This window comes from Crinia signifera, chromosome 5, assembly GCF_055691185.1.
Source record: "Crinia signifera chromosome 5, ASM5569118v1, whole genome shotgun sequence".
Taxonomy (NCBI): Eukaryota; Metazoa; Chordata; class Amphibia; order Anura; family Myobatrachidae; genus Crinia; species Crinia signifera.
In genome coordinates this window covers 325,050,622-325,073,374 of record NC_139221.1, presented here as the reverse complement: position 1 = coordinate 325,073,374, position 22,753 = coordinate 325,050,622, and the positions used below count along the sequence as shown (strand labels likewise).

Genomic DNA, 22,753 nt, shown 5'->3' with positions numbered 1-22,753 from the left:
ATTTCACTCTGGAATCCGGACCCCCTGGAGGCTCCTGCACAGTGATAGGAGCCAGGTGCTGAAAGTAATGTTACAGTACAGTACCCAGCTCCCGGGCTGATGTCACTCTGGTATCCGGGCCCCCGGAGGCTCCAACACAGTGATAGGAGCCAGGTGCTGAACATAATGGTACAGTGCAGCACCCAGCTCCCGTGCTGATTTCACTCTGGTATCTGGGCCACAGGAGGCTCCAACACAGTGACAGGAGCCAGGTGCTGAACATAATGGTACAGTACAGCACACAGCTCGCGTGCTGATGTCACTCTGGTATCCGGGCCCCCGGAGGCTCCAACACAGTGATAGGAGCCAGGTGCTGAATATAATGGTACAGTATAGTACCCAGCTCCTGTGCTGATGTCACTCTGGTATCCGGACCCCCGGAGGCTCCAACACAGTGATAGGAGCCAGGTGCTGAACATAATGGTACAGTACAGCACCCAGCTCGCGTGCTGATGTCACTCTGGTATCCGGGCCCCCGGAGGCTCCAACACAGTGATAGGAGCCAGGTGCTGAATATAATGGTACAGTATAGTACCCAGCTCCTGTGCTGATGTCACTCTGGTATCTGGGCCCCTGGAGGCTCCAACACAGTGATAGGAGCTAGGTGCTGAACATAATGGTACAGTGCAGCACCCAGCTCCCGTGCTGATTTCACTCTGGTATCTGGGCCCCTGGAGGCTCCAACACAGTGATAGGAGCCAGGTGCTGAACGTAATGTTACAGTGCAGCACCCAGCTCCTGTGCTGATGTCACTCTGGTATCTGGACCCCTGGAGGCTCCAACACAGTGATAGGAGCCAGGTGCTGAACATAATGGTACAGTGCAGCACCCAGCTCCCGTGCTGATGTCACTCTGGTATCTGGGCCCCTGGAGGCTCCAACACAGTGATAGGAGCCAGGTGCTGAACGTAATGTTACAGTGCAGCACCCAGCTCCTGTGCTGATGTCAATCTGGTATCCGGACCCCCTGGAGGCTCCAACACAGTGATAGGAGCCAGGTGCTGAACATAATGGTACAATACAGCACCCAGCTCCCGTGCTGATGTCACTCTGGTATTTGGGCCCCTGGAGGCTCCAACACAGTGACAGGAGCCAGGTGCTGAATGTAATGTTAAAGTCCAGCACCCAACTCCTGTGCTGATGTCACTCTGGTATCCGGGCCCCCGGAGGCTCCTGCACAGTGATAGGAGCCAGGTGCTGAACATAATGGTACAGCGCAGCACCCAGCTCCTGTGCTGATGTCACTCTGGTATCCGGACCCCAGCAGGCTCCTGCACAGTGATAGGAGCCAGGTGCTGAACATAATGGTACAGTGCAGCACCCAGCTCCCGTGCTGATGTCACTCTGGTATCTGGGCCACAGGAGGCTCCAACACAGTGATAGGAGCCAGGTGCTGAACATAATGGTACAGTGCAGCACCCAGCTCCCGTGCTGATGTCACTCTGGTATCCGGACCCCCGGAGGCTCCAACACAGTGATAGGAGCCAGGTGCTGAACATAATGGTACAGAGCAGCACCCAGCTCCCGTGCTGATGTCACTCTGGTATCTGGGCCACAGGAGGCTCCAACACAGTGATAGGAGCCAGGTGCTGAACATAATGGTACAGTGCAGCACCCAGCTCCTGTGCTGATGTCACTCTGGTATCCGGACCCCCGGAGGCTCCAACACAGTGACAGGAGCCAGGTGCTGAACATAATGGTACAGCGCAGCACCCAGCTCCTGTGCTGATGTCACTCTGGTATCCGGACCCCCGGAGGCTCCAACACAGTGATAGGAGCCAGGTGCTGAATATAATGGTACAGTACAGTACCCAGCTCCTGTGCTGATGTCACTCTGGTATCCGGACCCCCTGGAGGCTCCAACACAGTGATAGGAGCCAGGTGCTGAACATAATGGTACAGTGCAGCAACCAGCTCCTGTGCTGATGTCACTCTGGTATCTGGGCCCCTGGAGGCTCCAACACAGTGATAGGAGCCAGGTGCTGAACATAATGGTACAGTGCAGCACCAGCTCCTGTGCTGATGTCACTCTGGTATCCGGACCCCCGGAGGCTCCAACACAGTGACAGGAGCCAGGTGCTGAACATAATGGTACAGTGCAGCACCCAGCTCCCGTGCTGATGTCACTCTGGTATCTGGGCCCCTGGAGGCTCCAACACAGTGATAGGAGCCAGGTGCTGAACATAATGGTACAGTGCAGCACCCAGCTCCCGTGCTGATGTCACTCTGGTATCTGGGCCCCTGGAGGCTCCAACACAGTGATAGGAGCCAGGTGCTGAACATAATGGTACAGTGCAGCACCCAGCTCCCGTGCTGATGTCACTCTGGTATCTGGGCCCCTGGAGGCTCCAACACAGTGATAGGAGCCAGGTGCTGAACATAATGTTACAGTGCAGCACCCAGCTCCTGTGCTGATGTCACTGAATCTCCCATAACCGTAGATGCCCAGTAACTTCATTCATTTTGTTATACAGCTAAACTTTAAGCCAAATGTACACCAATCGATATTATAAACGATATCATAAACAATATCGCTCATTTTGGCCCTTCTGATCGATATAATTGATGCAGTAATATCGGTCAGTGTATGTTCTCATTATTTTTAACGATGCCACCTCCCACGGGTCCTTACTGACCACCCCCCAGTATCGTCTGTACTGCAAGTTTGATTGATTACTGGGTATGGTCATTGGACCCATTGAAGGTCGACATGGCTAAGGTCAACAACAGTTTGACTATGGGAAGGTTCACATTTTTGTCCTGAATGTCGACATAGTCAACATGGTCATGGTCACCGTCAAAGTGTGCCGTATCCCCACGCATGGTTCGTATGCTTGCCTAGCTTCGGACACGGTGCCTCCCACCATGCCCTAGCGCACATCAGCCCAAAAAAGCGTGAAAAACTCATGTCGACATTTTCGCTGTGGACATTCCTATTGTTGACCTAATGCTTGTGTTGACCTTCCAACCCTGTAGATCTTAGCCATGTAACCTAATTCATGTGTCCACCTAAGTACTGTCGACTGAATGCATGTCGACCTAAGTAGGGTCAACCTACAGTCAAAATACCGACAGTCAAAATACCGACCACCATTGACCTACGTTCAAAATACAGACACGTTCAAAATGGCGACATTCATTATGCCGGCATGGCCAAAATGCTGACATGGTCAAGATGTCGTTAGGGCAAAAAGTTGACATCGGGGCGTGGCCTAGCCGAGTTGGGAGAAGGACGCAGTTTCAGAGAGCTCCCACTCCCTTTACTATTTAAAAAGCCTAATATTGCTCCTGGGGCACAAATCCCACACCTGCTACAGATCAACTGCCCCACTAACACCACCCGGAGTGAGGCTGTGTGTGCTGCGGAGCCGGGGGTAGGAGAAATCTTACCCCGCAGGTTGCGGCCCTCGCCTTGCTGGAAGCCGCGGCCTCAATTAGCTGCCTGCACCCGGAGACCGGGCTCCACGCCCGCATCGCGCTGAAGTTCGGGTTCCGGAGGAGACATTTCGTGCGGCCCCGACTGCTGGAGGTAAGCGGGGAGCGCCCCTGTCTCGCTGGGGGCTTCTGCTCTGCCCACCTGGCCGAAATTGAGAGGAGAGAGTCGGGAGTCTCCTCCGGCTCCAGCCGCGGCGGCCATTTTGGATTCGGCTGTAACGCGGCTGCAGCTGTACGTCGCCTGCACAGCACAGCCATCCCTGCCTGCACCCACTAAAATCACTGGGGGGTGTACCCAGCCTTCTACATCCCAGTGGCATTGATCGCTCTCTCCTCTGCCTCATACTCCCACAGCCCAAATCCACCCCAATTCAGAGAGTTTAATGCTGAGTTGTCCTGCACTGTACAAAGCCATACTGTATACCACCACAGGGAGGTGGGCTCTGAGGGGCAGAATCAGTCCTGCTGCACTTGTACCCCAGCTTACTCCTGACACCCACTGGTTGGATATCATCTGTACAGGGGGTTAAAGCTGTGTGGTCCCGATATCCTTTCAAGCTTAGGGGATGCCCACCCTACACCCCCGCCAGGCACAGAACCAATGATAGTAGCTGCAGGCCGCCCAGCCAGACCTAGAGCTACCCTTGAGCCGAGAACCATAGCCATCTCCCCTGAAAGCACAGGAGGCCCGTCTGTGTGTGCCCCACAAGATGATCATATGATGTTTGGCCCCTAAAGGCCCCCATTCTACCCCTCGCATCACGATGCTGATGAAGAAGTAGCCCCAATCCCCCTATGAGCCTGAGATTCAGGTCCTGAGTCTACGGAGAGAGAGCATACAGCGTTCCCCGACCGCCTATACTGAATTTGTGTCTGACGTCTAAGACGTGATTACTGGAAATGCCTCCCAAAAGACTCAAGACACCCAAACCGGTCTCCCAGGTCCCGTTTTTCAAGCCGTCCCCTAGAAGTCAGGGCAACAAAACGGAGGCCCCTTCCACGTTATCCTCCCCACCCGACCACATACCATCGCCAGACGCCCTACCATTCCCCCCAGTTTCTCAACAAGAGCCCGCTAGCAAGCCAGATGTGCCCGATGATGCGGCACTAACAGTGGGGACCCTCAAGCTACTGCTCAACCAAATGAAGGAGGAGGTGTCATCAGAAATTAGAACATCCCTACAGTCCTGCCAGCGCTCTATCGACGAACTGGGAGACCGCACAAATGCGCTAGAAACTAAAATGGGGGAAATTGTTGGCTCCCACAACACCCTTATAGACTCTCATTCGGCTCTGGAAGAGGAGGTGGTCGCCCTGCGGGAGAAACTGGTCAGTATGGAAGATAGATCACGGAGGAATAACCTCAAAATACGTGGTATTCCAGAGAACATCTCCAACAGTAGCCTCCATGACTACGTCATCAACATCTTTAAAAAACTGTTACCCTCGGTGACCCCTGCTGACCTCTTGCTGGATCGCATACACAGGTTACCGAAGGCGAGGTCTGCCCCCGAGGGGGTCCCCAGAGACGTTCTGATGAGAGTGCACTTCTTCCATATAAAGGAAGCCCTCCTCAAAGCTGCAAGACCCTCTGCGGACTCTGCTGCGGCCTTGGGGCCCCATCAGCTATTTGGAGACCTGTCAAGAGATACCCTTCTTAAAAGACGCTCCTTCCACCCGGTCACAACGGCCCTACGCAAAGCTAACATAATTTACAGATGGGGTTTCCCGACCCGTCTGTTAATACAACGGGAAGGATCCACAATCGCAGTCTCTTCGGTGGAGGATGGCTTGAAACTAGTGTCCAGATGGGGGCTGCAAGAAGCCTCCCCGGAAGCCTCCCCTAGCCGGCGACTTCAGCAGGACTGGTCGCTGGTTGAGTAGCTCCGGAATAGAACAGAGACCACACTCCACCACGTTGGACACTTCCCCCCCACCCACCCGCATCGGTCATAGACGCTAGGCGGCAGAAAAGAGTTGAAGATATCGGTGGGAGGTGTCCACCCTAAACAGTTTGTTTAAATTTAATGGTTACTTAAGGTTGTTTGTGGGCCCCTATGGCCCTGCATAAGCTTGGTTTGGCAGACCCGTCGTGCTCTAACGCACTCTTCTATTTTATCTGGCACCATAGCTCGAAGGAGGTCGGACCACCCTTTTAGTTTTAGGTCCAGGGTCACTTTGAATGCACGTGACTCAGGCTCGTTGAAGTTTACTTCTATGTCAAAGTAAAAATTTACACAGATCAGGGACTACTGATTGCTTCATTCTATCTAGGTTTGTTTTTGTTTTATATTTTTGGCGAGGGGTGACTGGGCCCAAACCCACTACCCCCAAGATACTCAACTCGGTTGAGGTGGCCTTGGACAGGCCCCTCACTACGACCCCACTTGGGGTCGCCTGCCTATTTCTTCTTGCTGTCTTTTCATCCCCCCCTTTCCCATCTCCACCCCTTGTGTCTTACCCTCCTGTCTGTCCGTACAGAGTAGCTTATATTGTGATTGTGCCTTCTTATGCTAAAACTCATCTGGTTAGACGTGTATACATGCAAGTTTTAGATGCCCTATAAATGATTAATGTCTTATCTTTGAATGCTAAAGGTCTGAATTCGCCCCAAAAAAGGAAGGTAGCGCTGGATTACTTCCACAAGCTGAAAAAGCCCATCTCGTAGCCATACAGGAGACTCACTTTATTAAAACAGCACCACCCAGATTTTTTAACCACAGATTTCCCCAGTGCTATACAGCTAATGGCCCCCACAAAAAGGCAGGTGTCGCCATACTTGTGTCTGCTAACTGCTCCTTTAATGTGTCCTCCAAGCATATAGACCCGGAGGGTAGATTCTTAATATTAGTGGGTAATCTAGAAGGAGTCGAAACCACACTAGTCTCTTGTTACGCCCCTAACACCAGACAGATTACATTTATTAGATCACTCTTCACCACTATACAGAAATACGCCAAAGGCGCATTGTTACTGCTAGGGGACTTCAATATGGTCCCTGACCCTATTATGGACAAGTCACATACCCCAGGACATAGAATAGCCCAGCCCCCGGCCCACTCTAAGAAATTTATGCAGCTCATTAAAGAATATGACCTGTATGATGCATGGCGCGCCAGACATCCGGGTGTGAGGGATTACACCTTTTTCTCTCACCCCCACAGGACATATTCGAGAATCGATCTTGCCATAGCCGACAAATGGACCTTAGCCTCCATCCGCAAAATTGACATACTCCCCACCACCTGGTCCGACCACTCCCCCCTACGTTTGAGGTGGGAACTGACCTCATTCAAGCCAACCCCGGGACCATGGCGCCTGGGCAGCTCTGCCCTGACTCAGATAGACTCTAAAAACTCCATTAGAGATGCCCTGTCCTTATATATCACCACCAACGACCCAGCCGACACCAGCATACTCACATACTGGTGCGCCTTGAAGGCTGTAGTGAGAGGTACGGCAATACAGGCTGCAGCCAGAGTGAAGAAAACGGAGGCAAGGGAGATGTTGGCGGCAGAGACAGAGCTGGTTAAACTAGAAGTAGCCCATAAGAATAACCCCTCTGATGAGGCTATATATGCTGCACTCGCGCGAACTAGAGATAAGGTTAATGCGTCAGCTTTTAGTGAAGTACAAAAAAATATCTCCAAACTGAACCAGAGCTTCTACCTCTTTGGTGACAAAGCGGGAAGATTGCTCGCCAGGAAACTGAGAGGCAGAAGGACCAAGACAAGAATAGACCTTTTGATAAACGCTAAGGGAGCTAGGGTCACCGACCCCTTCCAAGTAGCAGACACTTTCGCAGAATACTATGCTAAACTGTATAACTTAAGAGAGGACCCACATACTCCCCAGCCCTCGGATGCTGACATCACTTCTTTTCTGGACGAAATTGACCTCCCTGAGTTACAGTCCGAAGCCTGCCAAGCCCTTAACGCCCCCTGGTCCCTATCAGAAGTAGAGGCTGCAATAGACGCCCTGCCAAACAACAAGGCCCCGGGTCCAGATGGGTACCCATCCAATTTCTACAAATGTTTTAAGTCTGAATTAGGTCCGATCCTACTGCAAGTCTTTAACAAAGCCTCTCAATCCGGGGAATTCCCCGGTGAAATGCTCGAGGCCAGGATAATCACGATCCCCAAACCTGGGAAGCCCACTACGGCGGTTCAGAACTACAGACCCATCGCCCTATTAAACACTGATTTGAAACTGTACGCAAAATTAATCGCTAATAGGCTGGCCCCGTTACTCCCCTCCCTGGTAAAGATTGACCAGGTAGGTTTTATACCGGGCAGGCAGGCTCCGGACAACACTCGGAGAGTACTAAATGTTGTTGAAGTATGTGAGCGTGTCCAGTCCCCGTTATTATTGCTTTCACTAGATGCCGAAAAGGCTTTCGACAGGTTGCATTGGGGATACCTGAGGGAGGTACTGGTACGTTTTGGAATCAAAGGGAGAATGTTAGACTCGATACTTGCTCTCTACTCACACCCATCTGCGAGAGTGTTTGTGAACGGAACTATCTCTAGTAGCTTCCAGATAACAAACGGCACTAGACAGGGGTGCCCCTTATCCCCTTTAATATTCGTGTTAGCTATAGAGCCACTTGCAGAGAAGATCAGGTCGGATAGCCGAATAGAAGGTCCAGTCATAGGGAGAATTTTACACAAAATCTGTTTATTCGCAGACGACGTACTCCTTTGCCTCCAAAAGCTAAACACATCTTTGCCCGCGCTACATGAGATCCTAGATGCGTACTCCGCAATTTCATATTATAAACTGAACACCACCAAGACAGAGGCCTTCCCTCTAAACATACCCGAGACAGAGTTGGCGCGCCTGAAAGACCAATATCGCTATGCATGGCAGGGAAGGGCGATTAAATACCTGGGAGTGTTAATATCTCGGGAAACTCACTTGATGGAGTGTAATTACCTGCCGCTGATTGTTGCATTCCAAAAACTAATAACGGAATGGTCCATGCACGAAATTTCGTGGATGGGCAGATTGGCAGCATCCAAAATGGTCCTCCTCCCGAAACTCCTCTATTTATTTCGGTCAATCCCCAGAAAACCTCCCAGGTCTTTGATGTGCAAAATCAATGCCATTTTTACAAAATACATTTGGAAGGGATCACGCCCCCGGGTGGCAAAAAAATATCTGGCCCTACCAAAGGCTCTAGGGGGGGGAGGCTTCCCGGATGTGGAAGTGTATCAGGCCGCGTGTCTATTGAGCCAGGCCGGGGATTGGTGCGACCCCAGATCCTCTAAACCGTGGGTGGTGGTGGAACGCTCGTTAGCCTCTAACATCCCGTTGGTGGACCTACTATGGGTCCCCCTGCGGGCTATCCAGAAAAAATCTGAGCTATGTTCAGCAACAAAGGCTACACTGGAGGTGTGGCACGGGGCACTCGCCAGTGTGGGTGGGCTAAGCCTGCCTAATGCGGCGGTCTCTCTGGAAGCCATTTCTAAACTCATCCCCAACCTAAATTTGAACCCGTGGAACATCGCAGGGATTTCCACTTTAGGCCAATTAATGCAAGGGGACTCTTTACAGCAGTTCTCCGATCTCCAAGTGAAGTACGGCCTGCCTAAGAGTGAGTTCTACAAATACCTTCAAATCCGCCACTGGCTAGCGGCTAACAGAGAGGGCCCAGCACCAATCGTGCCTGCTCCCAAAGTCCTCACCTCCAGACTAAATAGCAAATCACAAAAAAGGGCTATCTCACGATGGTACAACTATCTCATCTCCGTAACAAAAAAAGGGAAGCTACCAGCTCAGATCAAGTGGGAGACGGACCTCAATATTTCTCTTAATGAGGAAGTTTGGGATACTATTTTCCACTCAGGATTTAAAATGTCTAAATGCATTCAACATACGGAAATGTTCCTTAAAATCTGTTATAGATCATACTTCACTCCGACTAGACTACATGCCATTTGGCCAAATGTCTCACCCCTATGCTGGAGGAAGTGTGGCTATGTGGGCACATTGCTACATATATTTTGGCAGTGCCCCTTGCTGGCCCCCTTCTGGTCGGAGGTGTCCTCGCTGGCTAATGATGTCCTTAGACTCCAGGTCCACCTGACCCCAGTGTTGGCCCTTCTCCACTATTCCGAAACACTTTCAGGAGATGACCTATATATACTGAGGCACATCCTAATAGCCGCCAAGGCAGTCATTGGGCGTTTGTGGAAGTCGATGGGGGTGCCCCTGGCTGGCCAAGTAGTTAGCAAGGTACATAGCCACTTTCTATATGAGACAACGAACGCTAAGTACTCCTCATCAAGGGCATCGATCCACTTGAAATGGCTCAAATTGGCAGAATTTAGAGAAGCGCAGGACCTCACCCTAACCAGAATTGATATATGGGACAGAAACACCTTGACATCTCCCCCGTATTCGTAAGAATAATGGCCAATACTTGAATATCAGTCACCTTTTACATACTGCTGCATGTACATCCTCCCTCTCCCCATGTCTTTTTCTCCCTAATGTGTCTCTGCAATACTGTCCGTGTTCTGTCCACTTTCCTGTTTCCTCTACATCTCAGTCTATCTGCTCTCTTTCTCTTCCTATCCTAATTTCTTAAGTAAAACTCAGGTCAATCCCCTGCGCAGGTTTAAACTCCTTTGTTTCCCAAAATACCATTTGCCATATGTGTTTTGTGATTTGCTATGTATATACAATATGTTAAATGGCCTTTTGTTGTTAATACCAAATCCGTGTAAGAATTAACTACTTGACCTAATAAAAATCTATTATGGAAAAAAAAAAAGTTGACATCATTTTTTATATTTTGGAGGTGACGACCTAGGTCGACATGGAAATCGTATAAGTGAACCACGTCCTCTCGTGCACAATTATAACGTAACTCTTGGATCGTGAAGTAAAAACAAGACGTATCAAACAAAAAATCACGAAAAAATCACTTGTCGACATTTAAAGGTTGATATTTTGACCATATTGGCATTTTGACCATGTTGGCATAATTAATGTCGCTATCTTGAATGTGTCGGTACTTTGACTGTCGGTCAATGGTGGTCGGTATTTAGACTGAAGGTAAATCGACTGCATCCGGATCAATGAATGACTGTATTGTCATCGATGCGTCAGGAGCGGGGGCCGTGTGACGTCACTGACAGACATCGTTAATGATCTCATTCAGTGCGAATGCGTTATATAATGTGCTCAGGATTACCGCTGATGTTGTTGTATACGATTGCCTCTTTAAAATAAATGCTATCACACCGCCAATGATCTCAGGCGGAGCTGATGCGCTTTTAACTTGTAGTTGCTCAAAAGCGCAGGCGCGGACTTGTGAGCAACCCTTACACGGGGAACTGGAAGCTCAATACATAACAAAAATGACACAAATAATTAAATTTCTTTCAATAATATAAATATGTTACTAAGCTGAAAATATGGTAAGCACAATGGGCCTGATTCAGTACCTCTTGCTAAGGAGCGTTCATTCACTGCTTAGCGAGTGGTTTTACACCACCCGGCTGAATGACCACCCCCTCACTACCGAATGCCCTCGGTATCATGCAAGAGGATCCCCCGCAGAGGACAGCCTGGCGCGTGTGTAACACACCAAAGCCGTTTGCTGCTGGGGTTTGCAATTGCCTGGGGAAAGGGGAAGAGGGAATTTTTGTCTTTGCACTAGTATCACTGACAATTACACAGAAAAGATTATTTTATGTGTCTCAATGTGTTGTTCCACAATAAAAGGATATATCGGATACTTCTGTATCTGCTGGGGTTTGCAGGTGCCTTCAGGGCTGGGGCTGAATTCGTATCCCAACTAGCGATCCTGAATCGCCCCTAATATGTGGGGAGATTACCAATTTTCGGATAGGAAACAATTATACCTCTGTAAATTGGCTGATAAGTTTATGATGAAGCAGATGTGATAGTGGAACCGATGAGAGGAGATAAGGCGTGTAACAGGACACGTAAAGCATGTCATGTAAGCATGATGAATACGAGGTGACACACACGGGACGGTTAATGATGGATAATGTTTAACAGAGTCCGTGCAGCGCTGGTTTATAGCAAGGGGACAGGAAGCGGCATCTGTCAGGCCTCCCAATTGTAAGCTTTCACGACAGGTTGTTATGTACGCTGCTCTCTAATGTTTTATAATGAACAAACGAGCAACTGTTTGAGCAGCGCATAGGGAGGGGTCTCCAAGAAGGGGCCCCATGATTCAGGTAGGGAGGACCAATGGGTGGGAGGGGAGGGTATATTGTAAAATATTGAGTCCAAAGGAGGATTTATGAGCTGATATTATAGAGTGAATAAGCGGTAGACCACTGAAAGAGGAGAGCACCACTGCACATACATACTGTTGCCCAGGGAGGCTTCATGCCCTATCCCAAGATGGCCGCTGAGATCTCTACTGACATGTGCAGCAATACCAGTACCAGCAATCCACAGTGATTCTGGTGTGCATGCATCACTACTCGCTGCCTAGAGACACACCGGCTGGTGAGCTGCTATGCTTAAGCTCTACCCCAGTAGAAGAGAGTATAACAGTGAGTACGGCTAACAGTGGTATCAATAAACCAACACCTCTGGTTAAGTTCTGTCCAATGGTCCATAGGGCAAAGTGCTCATTTCCTGATCCTCTGCTGCAGGGGAAGAGTATGTAACAGTGAGTACGGCTGTATTTTCTATGTATCAGTAAAACAACACCACTGGTTAAGTCCGTCGGGTCATGGTGCAGAGTGCTCATTTGCTGACCCTCTGCAGCAGGAAATGGGACTTTAACTATCTCCGGGCAAGTGGCTGCCCCTCAGTACCACTGTAGGGGTCCTTTTTCCAGTTGCATATGTATACTGGATGCAGTGCGTATAGCGCACACAGGCCTGCCCCCGTGATTAGGTCACGCCCCCCAAATTTTACCAGGGCCCGACATACCACTCGGCTGCCCTGAACATTGCATGCAAATAAAGTAAAAAATATATATGGATGCCGCTGGTATGTAGTGATATGACAATGGTCTGGTACAATTAATAATGCCACACACACACACACACACAATTGATTGATGGGCGCTTCTTTTAATGGAATACAGTCCTAAAAAGCAAAAGTCGAGTGTGCACAGCATTAGGGGGTGCCTGTGCACCCCTAACACTCAGTGGCCCTTATTCTGGTTCACTTGCAAAGTCAAATTCCTTCTCAAATGGACAAAACCATGTGCACTGCAGGGCGGCAGATGTAACTTGTGCAGAGAGAATTAGATTTGGGTGGGGTTTTACTTCAAAGTGAGATACAGTATATTGCAGTGTAAAACAAAGCAGCCAATATTTTCCCTGCACAGAAACAAAATAACTCACCCACATCTAATTCTCTCTACACATTTTGAATTTGCCTTTGCGGGTGAACCAGAATAAGGGCCAATGTGCACACACCCATGGTAGACAGTCAATAGGTCGGCACCAAAAGTTTGACATGCAATAGATAGTGACAAAATGTCGACACAAGCAAACCGTCGACGTGGAAACAATTGATGCAGGAAAAGGTTGATCTTTTGTTTTTTGGGTGTTTTTGGTGTCAATGTCGACAACTGAGCTTATGGACTCCAAATTAGTGTACATGGGCTGGTTACCATTCCAAATCAGAGTCCACATGGAAAAATCATGTTGACATATCCATGTGTCTACCCTTTGTACAGGTCAACTAATTCATGTCAACCTTTTATCAATGTCTACCTAGTGGATGTCATATGGGTTCATGCACCTTCTGTATGTTTGGAGCAGATCTGTGGGTGCTTTACTGCATGTACCCCCACAAGGGGATACGTCATGTAGGTGGGCGCCCCGGCTTCCTTCCCCATTATCACACATCCAGCACAGAGAACATGACTGTCCCAGGGCCTCATCAGCACTTCCTGACGGGACAAGACACCCAGCCTACGGATACATCCCTGCTCACTATCCAGGGGCCAGCTCCTGTGCAGCAGAGGCACCGATCCAGCAGGGTAGACGTTAATGAGAGGCCGGCGCGGCCTCCACCCCTCCGGCTCTATTCTGGGATCAGCCAGGAAGCTGCAGAGGTGGACAAACACTCAGAGAGATCTCTGTGACTAGTGCGAGTGACAGATGGGACAGAGGGGCCAAGTCCGCCCAGCCTCCGACAGGAATATTCCTCCGCAGTCTGAGACGTGGAGACTGAAATAACTGCACCACTGACGTTACTGAACCGCTGCGAATAATTACTGTACAGCGCTTATACAGATCGGAGACGGAACTAGACATTGTGCTTCATCCTTCTCTTGGTTTAAGCCTGACAGCTCTTCCCACAGACCCAGGAGGTGGCTGCCTGGTGGTGTCATCTGAGGTTCTCAACCGAATCCATCCAGTGGAAGACCCTGAACATGCCCCCTATGCCCAGGGTGTGCCCAGCATACACCTCTCTGTGGTCAGCCCCCGGGTCTGGACACATTTTTGTCTTAAACCCATGTCCTCTAACCCCTCTGTGTTATGCAACTCGCCCATATCCTTTTTCCCTGACCCGCTTTGTGTAGTGGCCAGACCCCTTTCTGGGCCGAAAGGACCCCCACATGGTCCAGATTGTGGGCTTTAGTGGCTGTGAACCTAATCTGGACCCATACCTCCCAACTGTCCCGCTTACCGCGGGAATGTCCCGATATTCTGGGACATTCCCGCGTCCCGCCCGGGGCCGCCATTGTCCCGCGGTGGGGGGGGGGCAGTTGGGAGCCCCCCCAGGCTGCCATGAAAAGACGCATGCGCACAGCGTCTTCTTCAGCGCCGACGAGCGGCGAAAACGGGGGCGTGACCGAAGGTCGCGTCATCCTGCGAGGCCACACCCCCTTTTCTCGGGAACGCGCCCCCGACCTCCCAACTACACTTGTTGGGAGGTATGTCCAGGACCCAATTAACCCACCTCACATAGGTTTCGTTAAAAGTAGTCCAACAGTGTCCTAATGCATCCTGGACAGACAAATACAAGTCAACAAATATGTATGATATATCTACTGTATAAATATATATATATATATATATATATATATATATATATATATATATATACACACACAGTATATATCTCTTACATATTTGTCGTATAAACGCATATATTATACATAAACATTTATTATAGAACTCTGCAAGAAAGTGTGTTTTTTGGACACACGTTCTTGTTTTTACCACGTTTCAATATACTGCCATACCCGGGATTCAAACTCATAATCTATTGCATTTTACCCTACTCACTAAGCTATGTGATACTTTTCCATCCGCGTGGACAATGATTAGGAAAGGTAAAGTTGCAGCGGTAGTGGAACGATATACCTGGCCCAAAGCATGGAACACAAGTGCGCTACAATAATAGATCAATGTGCTCAGGTGTCGACACGGACATAATATAACCCATGAAAAACTCATGTCGAGCTTTTGGAAGTGTCAACCTTTTTCCAGTGTCGGCTTTGTGCATGTTGACATCATCATGATATAACATCACGGTGTGGATGACTGTTCCCATTACGTTATCTTCCATTTGGACAGGAAATGGGGTTTTTGAAGGGAAAATGACAGATGTTTGTGCTTAATTTCACTTAATGTAATTTACTTTATTTTGTATTTAATCATATGTGTTCTAATGGTGACTGTGACGCTCCCATTTATTAATGACACTGTCCAGACATACTCTTCATTATATTATCATATTGTGTACATACAGGGAGGCTAACAATGTCACCACGCCATCTGTGCGACATCAGGGGGCATACGTATACCCAGCTGTACTTCTGATCTGGCACTTAGAGTAGGGGGAGTGGGGGAGGTGCATGCCATACTTGCCTACGTTTGAAATTGGTTTTAGGAAGATTATAGTTGGTAGTAGAATTTTGCACAGTGCTCCATTGAGGGGGGCGTGTCATGCTCTTCCCAGAGGGCGTGTCTAGTTCCATATATGGAGAGTTTGTGAACGTGGCACCTAGAAGCGTGGGTGTGTACTGCTACATCTGAGAGAAACCTTTTTCTATGCAAATGTGGGGATTCACGTGGCGGGGCGGGCATTCGGTTGGCCGGATTACCTGTTCGCTAGTCTGCCAACATATGCAGCCTAGAGAACAGGTATGAAGTGGCGACGGTTTACTCAATTAATGGGCAATTCATAATTGTGTATACTGTATGTGGCATATTCTGTATATGGGGTATTGGACCTTATACTGCGATCGCTATGGTAACACTGTCTACAATCAATTGTGAAAATGCTCTGATTTATTTCTTCAATGTTATAATGTTGATATTTTTAGAATTTTTGTTATTTTTTTCCCCTCTGTGATAGATATACCGGTAAATAGAAATGATCCTTATTGCTACAGATTGATAAATAGGCCCCTTTAACGTTCAGCTACTGAGCTTACAGAGCGGATCATGCGTCAGGCGGTATCGGCAAACTGCCCAGCCGCACTGCATTTCCGTCAGCTACATTCTGCGTACTTACAGTATATATCGCCTGATTCACTGCTGTTAGCAATGCTGCTTTTTTAGCAAATGGACAAAACCATGCTGTGCTGCAGGTGGGGCAGATGTAACGTGCAGAGAGAGTTAGAATTGGGTGAGGTGTGCTCAAACTGAAATCTAAAATGTAAGAATAAAGCAGCCAGTATTTACCCTGCACAGAAACAAAATTAGACCCATAGTAAACTTTGTGGGTGTGTGCCATCTCTGCATCCGTGTAGTATGTACGTCACATGTTCCCACTCTCCAAAGGGCCGGTATCCATACTGGACACACATGGGACAGAAGCCTCATTACTTGTGATAACGTCAGGCCTATGTGATCCGGATCCAGCAGAAATCATCCGCACTTTGATGGGAGTTCCAAAAATATCTTTATATTAATCTCCTTCCCAGAATGTTTAAATTTCCTGCTCTGGAACATCCAGCATCTGATAAAGGACGCGGACAGTTCTAGCAACTCCTCCGCCAGGGCCGACGCAGCTGTGGCCCCAGACAGATCCGGGTATACAATAATTCAATAGGCGCCTTATGCGTATATACTGTAGGGACCAGGGCTGCTGACAGGGGGGTGCTGTGGGTACAGCTGTCCCTGGCCGGGAAACGGTCATCTGTCAGACCACACTTAGGTTGACAGTCATTAGGTCGAACCCGGAAGGTCGACTGGCCCCAAGGTTGACAGGGTTAAAGGTCGACATGGGTCAAGGTTGACATGACTTAAGGTCGACATTAAGAACACAGTAAGAATAAACACAGATTTATTTGAACACACACATACAGTAAGGGAAGGGTTAATACACAATCTCCCTGCTCCCACATTGTAGCACTGCAGTGTCAGGCTGGTGTGTAATTCAAAACCATGCTGCACTGCAGGTGGGGCAGATGTAACAGGTGCAGAGAGAGATAGATTTTGGTGGGGTTTGTACTTCAAACCAATTTCTAAATTGCATTGTAAAAATAAAGCAGTCAGTATTTACCCTGCACAGAAACGAAATAACTCCACCAAACCTAACTCTCTCTGCACGTTACATCTGCCCCGCCTGCAGTGCAGCATGGTTTTGTCCATAAGAGAGAGAATTTACTTTTGGTAGTGAACCAGAATAAGGCCCTAAGACACGTGAAAATTCATGTCGACCTTTCCCTGTGTCAACAAGTTCCATGTCGAACATTCAAGGTCAACCTAGACGCCGTCAGTATAATGATCCCCAGCCGGTAGCGATGCGGTGGCAGGACATTCAGGTTAGCTACATCTGGAGCGGTCGCTGTATCTAGCAGTTACTCTTCTATGAGGTGAAGTATCGCCACTGACCACTAGAGGCCCCTTCACGGACCAAATGACTCCTTTATTGAAAGCAATTATTGCAGGGACACCGAGCGGTATCAAACTTGCTGGATATGGAGATAGGGAGCTGTGAAGACAGAGACTGGGGGTGGGGTGGAGAATTTGTGGAATAAAACTGTCACAGCTCAAATCTCCATCTGTACATTACAGTAGACGTCATTTTGATGGGCTTTAAACTAGTTACATATAATGTCATCAGTATTAAGGACGATTATTATTATTCCTCATTGTCACACAGAACATCTCTACAATGATTGGTCTGTAACATGGAGTAACTTTAGATTGGTGCCAACTAGCAAATCACCAGCCTTTAGTTTGGCACATGACAGGAAGCTAGCCTATAGAGTGTGGCACATACCGTAACACCATCTCACCGGCCTATAGAGCGTGGCACATACGTAACACCATCTCACCGGCCTATAGAGTGTGGCACATACCGTAACACCATCTCACCGGCCTATAGAGCGTGGCACATACGTAACACCATCTCACCGACCCATAGAGCGTGGCACATACCGTAACACCATCTCACCGGCCTATAGAGCGTGGCACATACTGTAACACCATCTCACCGACCTATAGAGTGTGGCACATACCGTAACACCATCTCACCGACCTATAGAGTGTGGCACATACCGTAACACCATCTCACCGGCCTATAGAGCGTGGCACATACGTAACACCATCTCACCGACCCATAGAGCGTGGCACATACCGTAACACCATCTCACCGGCCTATAGAGCGTGGCACATACTGTAACACCATCTCACCGACCTATAGAGTGTGGCACATACCGTAACACCATCTCACCGACCTATAGAGTGTGGCACATACCGTAACACCATCTCACCGTCCTATAGAGTGTGGCACATACCGTAACACCATCTCACCGACCCATAGAGTGTGGCACATACCGTAACACCATCTCACCGGCCTATAGAGCGTGGCACATACCGTAACACCATCTCACCGGCCTATAGAGTGTGGCACATACCGTAACACCATCTCACCGACCTATAGAGTGTGGCACATACCGTAACACCATCTCACCGTCCTATAGAGTGTGAAACATACCGTAACACCATCTCACCGGCCTATAGAGTGTGGCACATACCGTAACACCATCTCACCGGCCTATAGAGTGTGGCACATACCGTAACACCATCTCACCGGCCTATAGAGTGTGGCACATACATAACACCATCTGACCGGCCGATAGAGCGTGGCACATACCGTAACACCATCTCACCGGCCTATAGAGCGTGGCACATACGTAACACCATCTCACCGACCCATAGAGTGTGGCACATACCGTAACACCATCTCACCGGCCTATAGAGTGTGGCACATACCGTAACACCATCTCACCGACCTATAGAGTGTGGCACATACCGTAACACCATCTCACCGTCCTATAGAGTGTGAAACATACCGTAACACCATCTCACCGGCCTATAGAGTGTGGCACATACCGTAACACCATCTCACCGGCCTATAGAGTGTGGCACATACCGTAACACCATCTCACCGGCCTATAGAGTGTGGCACATACATAACACCATCTGACCGGCCGATAGAGCGTGGCACATACCGTAACACCATCTCACCGGCCTATAGAGTGTGGCACATACCGTAACACCATCTCATCGGCCTATAGAGCGTGGCACATACGTAACACCATCTCACCGGCCTATAGAGTGTGAAACATACCGTAACACCATCTCACCGGCCTATAGAGTGTGGCACATATCGTAACACCATCTCACCGGCCTATAGAGTGTGGCACATACCGTAACACCATCTCACCGACCCATAGAGCGTGGCACATACCGTAACACCATCTCACCGGCCTATAGAGCGTGGCACATACTGTAACACCATCTCACCGACCTATAGAGTGTGGCACATACCGTAACACCATCTCACCGACCTATAGAGTGTGGCACATAGCGTAACACCATCTCACCGTCCTATAGAGTGTGGCACATACCGTAACACCATCTCACCGACCCATAGAGCGTGGCACATACCGTAACACCATCTCACCGGCCTATAGAGCGTGGCACATACCGTAACACCATCTCACCGGCCTATAGAGTGTGGCACATACCGTAACACCATCTCACCGACCTATAGAGTGTGGCACATACCGTAACACCATCTCACCGTCCTATAGAGTGTGAAACATACCGTAACACCATCTCACCGGCCTATAGAGTGTGGCACATACCGTAACACCATCTCACCGGCCTATAGAGTGTGGCACATACCGTAACACCATCTCACCGGCCTATAGAGTGTGGCACATACATAACACCATCTGACCGGCCGATAGAGCGTGGCACATACCGTAACACCATCTCACCGGCCTATAGAGTGTGGCACATACCGTAACACCATCTCATCGGCCTATAGAGCGTGGCACATACGTAACACCATCTCACCGGCCTATAGAGTGTGAAACATACCGTAACACCATCTCACCGGCCTATAGAGTGTGGCACATATCGTAACACCATCTCACCGGCCTATAGAGTGTGGCACATACCGTAACACCATCTCACCGACCCATAGAGTGTGGCACATACCGTAACACCATCACACCGGTCTGTAGAGTGTGGCACATACCGTAACACCATCACACCGGCCTATAGAGTGTGGCACATACCGTGACACCATCTCACCGGCCTATAGAGTGTGGCACATACTGTGACACCATCTCACCGGCCTATAGAGTGTGGCACATATCGTGACACCATCTCACCGGCCTATAGAGTGTGGCACATACCGTGACACCATCTCCCCGGCTTATAGAGTGTGGCACATACCGTAACATCATCTCACCAGCCTATAGAATATATAGTATTCTCCTTTCATGGAGAGCCATGAGATGTAATAATGATACAGATACGGGAGGAAGTGAAGCTTTCCACTGATTTCCAGCTTTATTGACTCATGTCAGTGATATTTGAGATATGTGATACAATTAAACAGATATATTCCCCTAGGAGTTTCCGTCTTTGCTAAAACCTGGCATGTAGAGGGATGCCATGGCTATCCGGCCCTGCATACTCATTATTGAGGGGTAATCACAAGCACCCGATGTTCTCCTGCATTAGATCAGCAACTACAGCTCAGACATCTCTGCTACCTTCCTGAGAGCCACAGAACCACCAGACAGCTTCTCCCCCCACCAAAGGCCTGTGAAGACCTGGTCTACTTACTTTCTCCTTCCACTTTCTCTGGGGTCCTGAACCATATGACCTGCCTGGTGTCCAGCTTCACCTGGAAGGTCCTCCTCTCCGGCCGCTGGGACTTCTTCTGGTAAAAGAGGGTAAGGACCGTCCCAGTTTCTAAGCTCCTCATGACCCGATGAATGTCACCCGTCTCCATCTGGGTGTCCTCCACAGATCCATTCATGTTAGTCACCCTGCACCCCAGCATCCTCAGTGCATTCCAGCCAGGGACAGGGAGTACGGGGAAGCTCCTCACAGCTTGCGACCCGGGACCTTCCAGACTCTGGGCATCACAAGAGGTGCAACGTACAACGGAATCTGAGGAAACCAGCGATGAACTCCAGCAAGTATCACGTCGGTAAAATATATATATATATCCTGTTCTTCTGCGTTCAAGCAGGAGATCAAATCCCAAGCGCAGAATAAGTTCCAGCGGACTGAAGGTGCTGACCCATTGCTTGAGGAATACAATGAGACAGATCACTCCTGGTACCACCCTCCATGCTTCAGGGATGGGCCCCTCCTTCCTCCTGTTACACAACTGACTACATCCCAGGCTGGTCCACTCAGGATGTGCCGGGGTCAACGAGGGGCGCAGGAAGCTGCTATGACCAGATACTCAGTGATGTCTATCATGCATTGGGTTGATGGAGCCCCTGAGTGCGAGTCACTAATGGGTTTATACAGATAATCTCCAGTACACAGGATCTTTCTGGGGGACCAGTCATGTTCAGTGTAAAGCTGTGATTGATCTGATCTCCAGCCAGCCGGCTTCCCTTGATGCTGCATTTAGTGGCATGATCATGTCTAGGATAACGCAGGAAAGGGTTTAAACCAAATGACTGCTACTAATGAGCCTAATCCAATTTCACAAGCATCGCCTGGAGCCTGCATCTCTGCAAGGTGGCTGACAATAACAGGATGGGAGTTGCAGGCTGCAGAGCAGTTCTGCAAATGTACATTTTCCTCCCACACCCTGCATGACAAAAGAAGGTTCTGCAGGGACGTGATGAGCAGGGGAGCTGTGGGCACAAATGGATGAGTCCCATAGGAGGGTGGAGGTTAACCCTGTCCTCTGGATGGCACTGCCTGGGTCTGAAGAGCAGAACAGTGGTCCCCAGATCTGCATTTATCCACCCACCCCCTGGTCTTTATCTGGCAGAAGCAGCTCTCAGTTCCTGTCAGATCCCAGTCTTCTTCAGTGGACGCCAAGAGGAAACAGCAATCACACATGGCCGGAAAGAGAACAGAAAGGAATAAAAAAAAAATATGTTTGCTGAATCTTGGAGTTAGGGGGAAAAAAAAACACATTAGTCAAGAAGCAGGAAAAGGTGTATAGCAGCGGCACCTAGTGGCGAGTTGTGGGAAGTGCAGGGCTGTGAGCAGGACAGGTGTATTGTGTGTTGTACAAGGGTCCCAAACAGTGGTGGTTTTTACCTATGGGCTGCAGCCCCTCCAGATAAAATCCGCCACTGTGCTCTGTCTAAGTGAAGCCAGATGCAGATGTGAGACTGCATTGGCTCCACTGCGACCGGCAGTGACTTCCTATTGGAAGTTCAAATTGACAGTCACCCAAGGTAGTCCCATTGGCAGGTGTTCCCTCCCTCTGGGATGCCTCTTTGGCTTCTATGGGCTGCAGCCAAAGCAGCCCATAGAACCAGTGGCATGTGTACGCACATGGTTAACTACCCTCCCGGAGTGGCTGTGAGAGTCCCCAAAATCAGGCCGTCTCTCACTAACCTCCCCGTCAGCAGGGTCCGTGGGACCAAATAAAGTGTATTGCATCATTGTAGCTCTGCCCACCTGTGCAATGCCTAAAATACCAGCATTGCATGCGGGGTGTGTGGCCATGAGGGCTCGATTGCACTAGCCACACCCCCAAGGTGTAATGTTTCACCGTGGCTCCGCCCCACCCCTTTCCCATGCCCTCAGAGGCCCCGCCCCCTGTCTCAAGGAACTGGCTGCCCTCTTCCGGAGGCCGGAATCACATGTGTGAACCGTTTCACTGTTGGCCACGTTCCTGTCAATCTTTTGTTTGTGTGTCGATTTTCTGTTACTGACGATCTAGACGCTGCCGTCTATTTTTTAGGCGTCCAACTAGTCGCAGTCGATCATTAGTGGATGACCAAGTCATTGTCGATGTAGATATTGACGATCTTCTCATGTGTTTAGTCAGAGGGGTACTTGTGTAGTTTCACGGCGCCACCG

The 22,753-nt window shown here is 49.4% G+C and overlaps 1 protein-coding gene across 1 annotated transcript in view; it reads right to left on the bottom strand.

Annotated features, from left to right (window-relative positions):
• Window positions 1-21,837, bottom strand: part of LOC146005600 (1-phosphatidylinositol 4,5-bisphosphate phosphodiesterase gamma-1-like) — an 82,061-nt gene extending 60,224 nt beyond the window's left edge. The window contains exon 1 of the mRNA XM_083144929.1: window positions 20,534-21,837. Coding sequence (XP_083001055.1) covers window positions 20,534-20,753 — 220 coding nt within the window. The 5' untranslated portion in view covers window positions 20,754-21,837. The remainder of the gene's footprint in view (window positions 1-20,533) is intronic.
• Window positions 21,838-22,753: the final 916 nt, after the last annotated feature.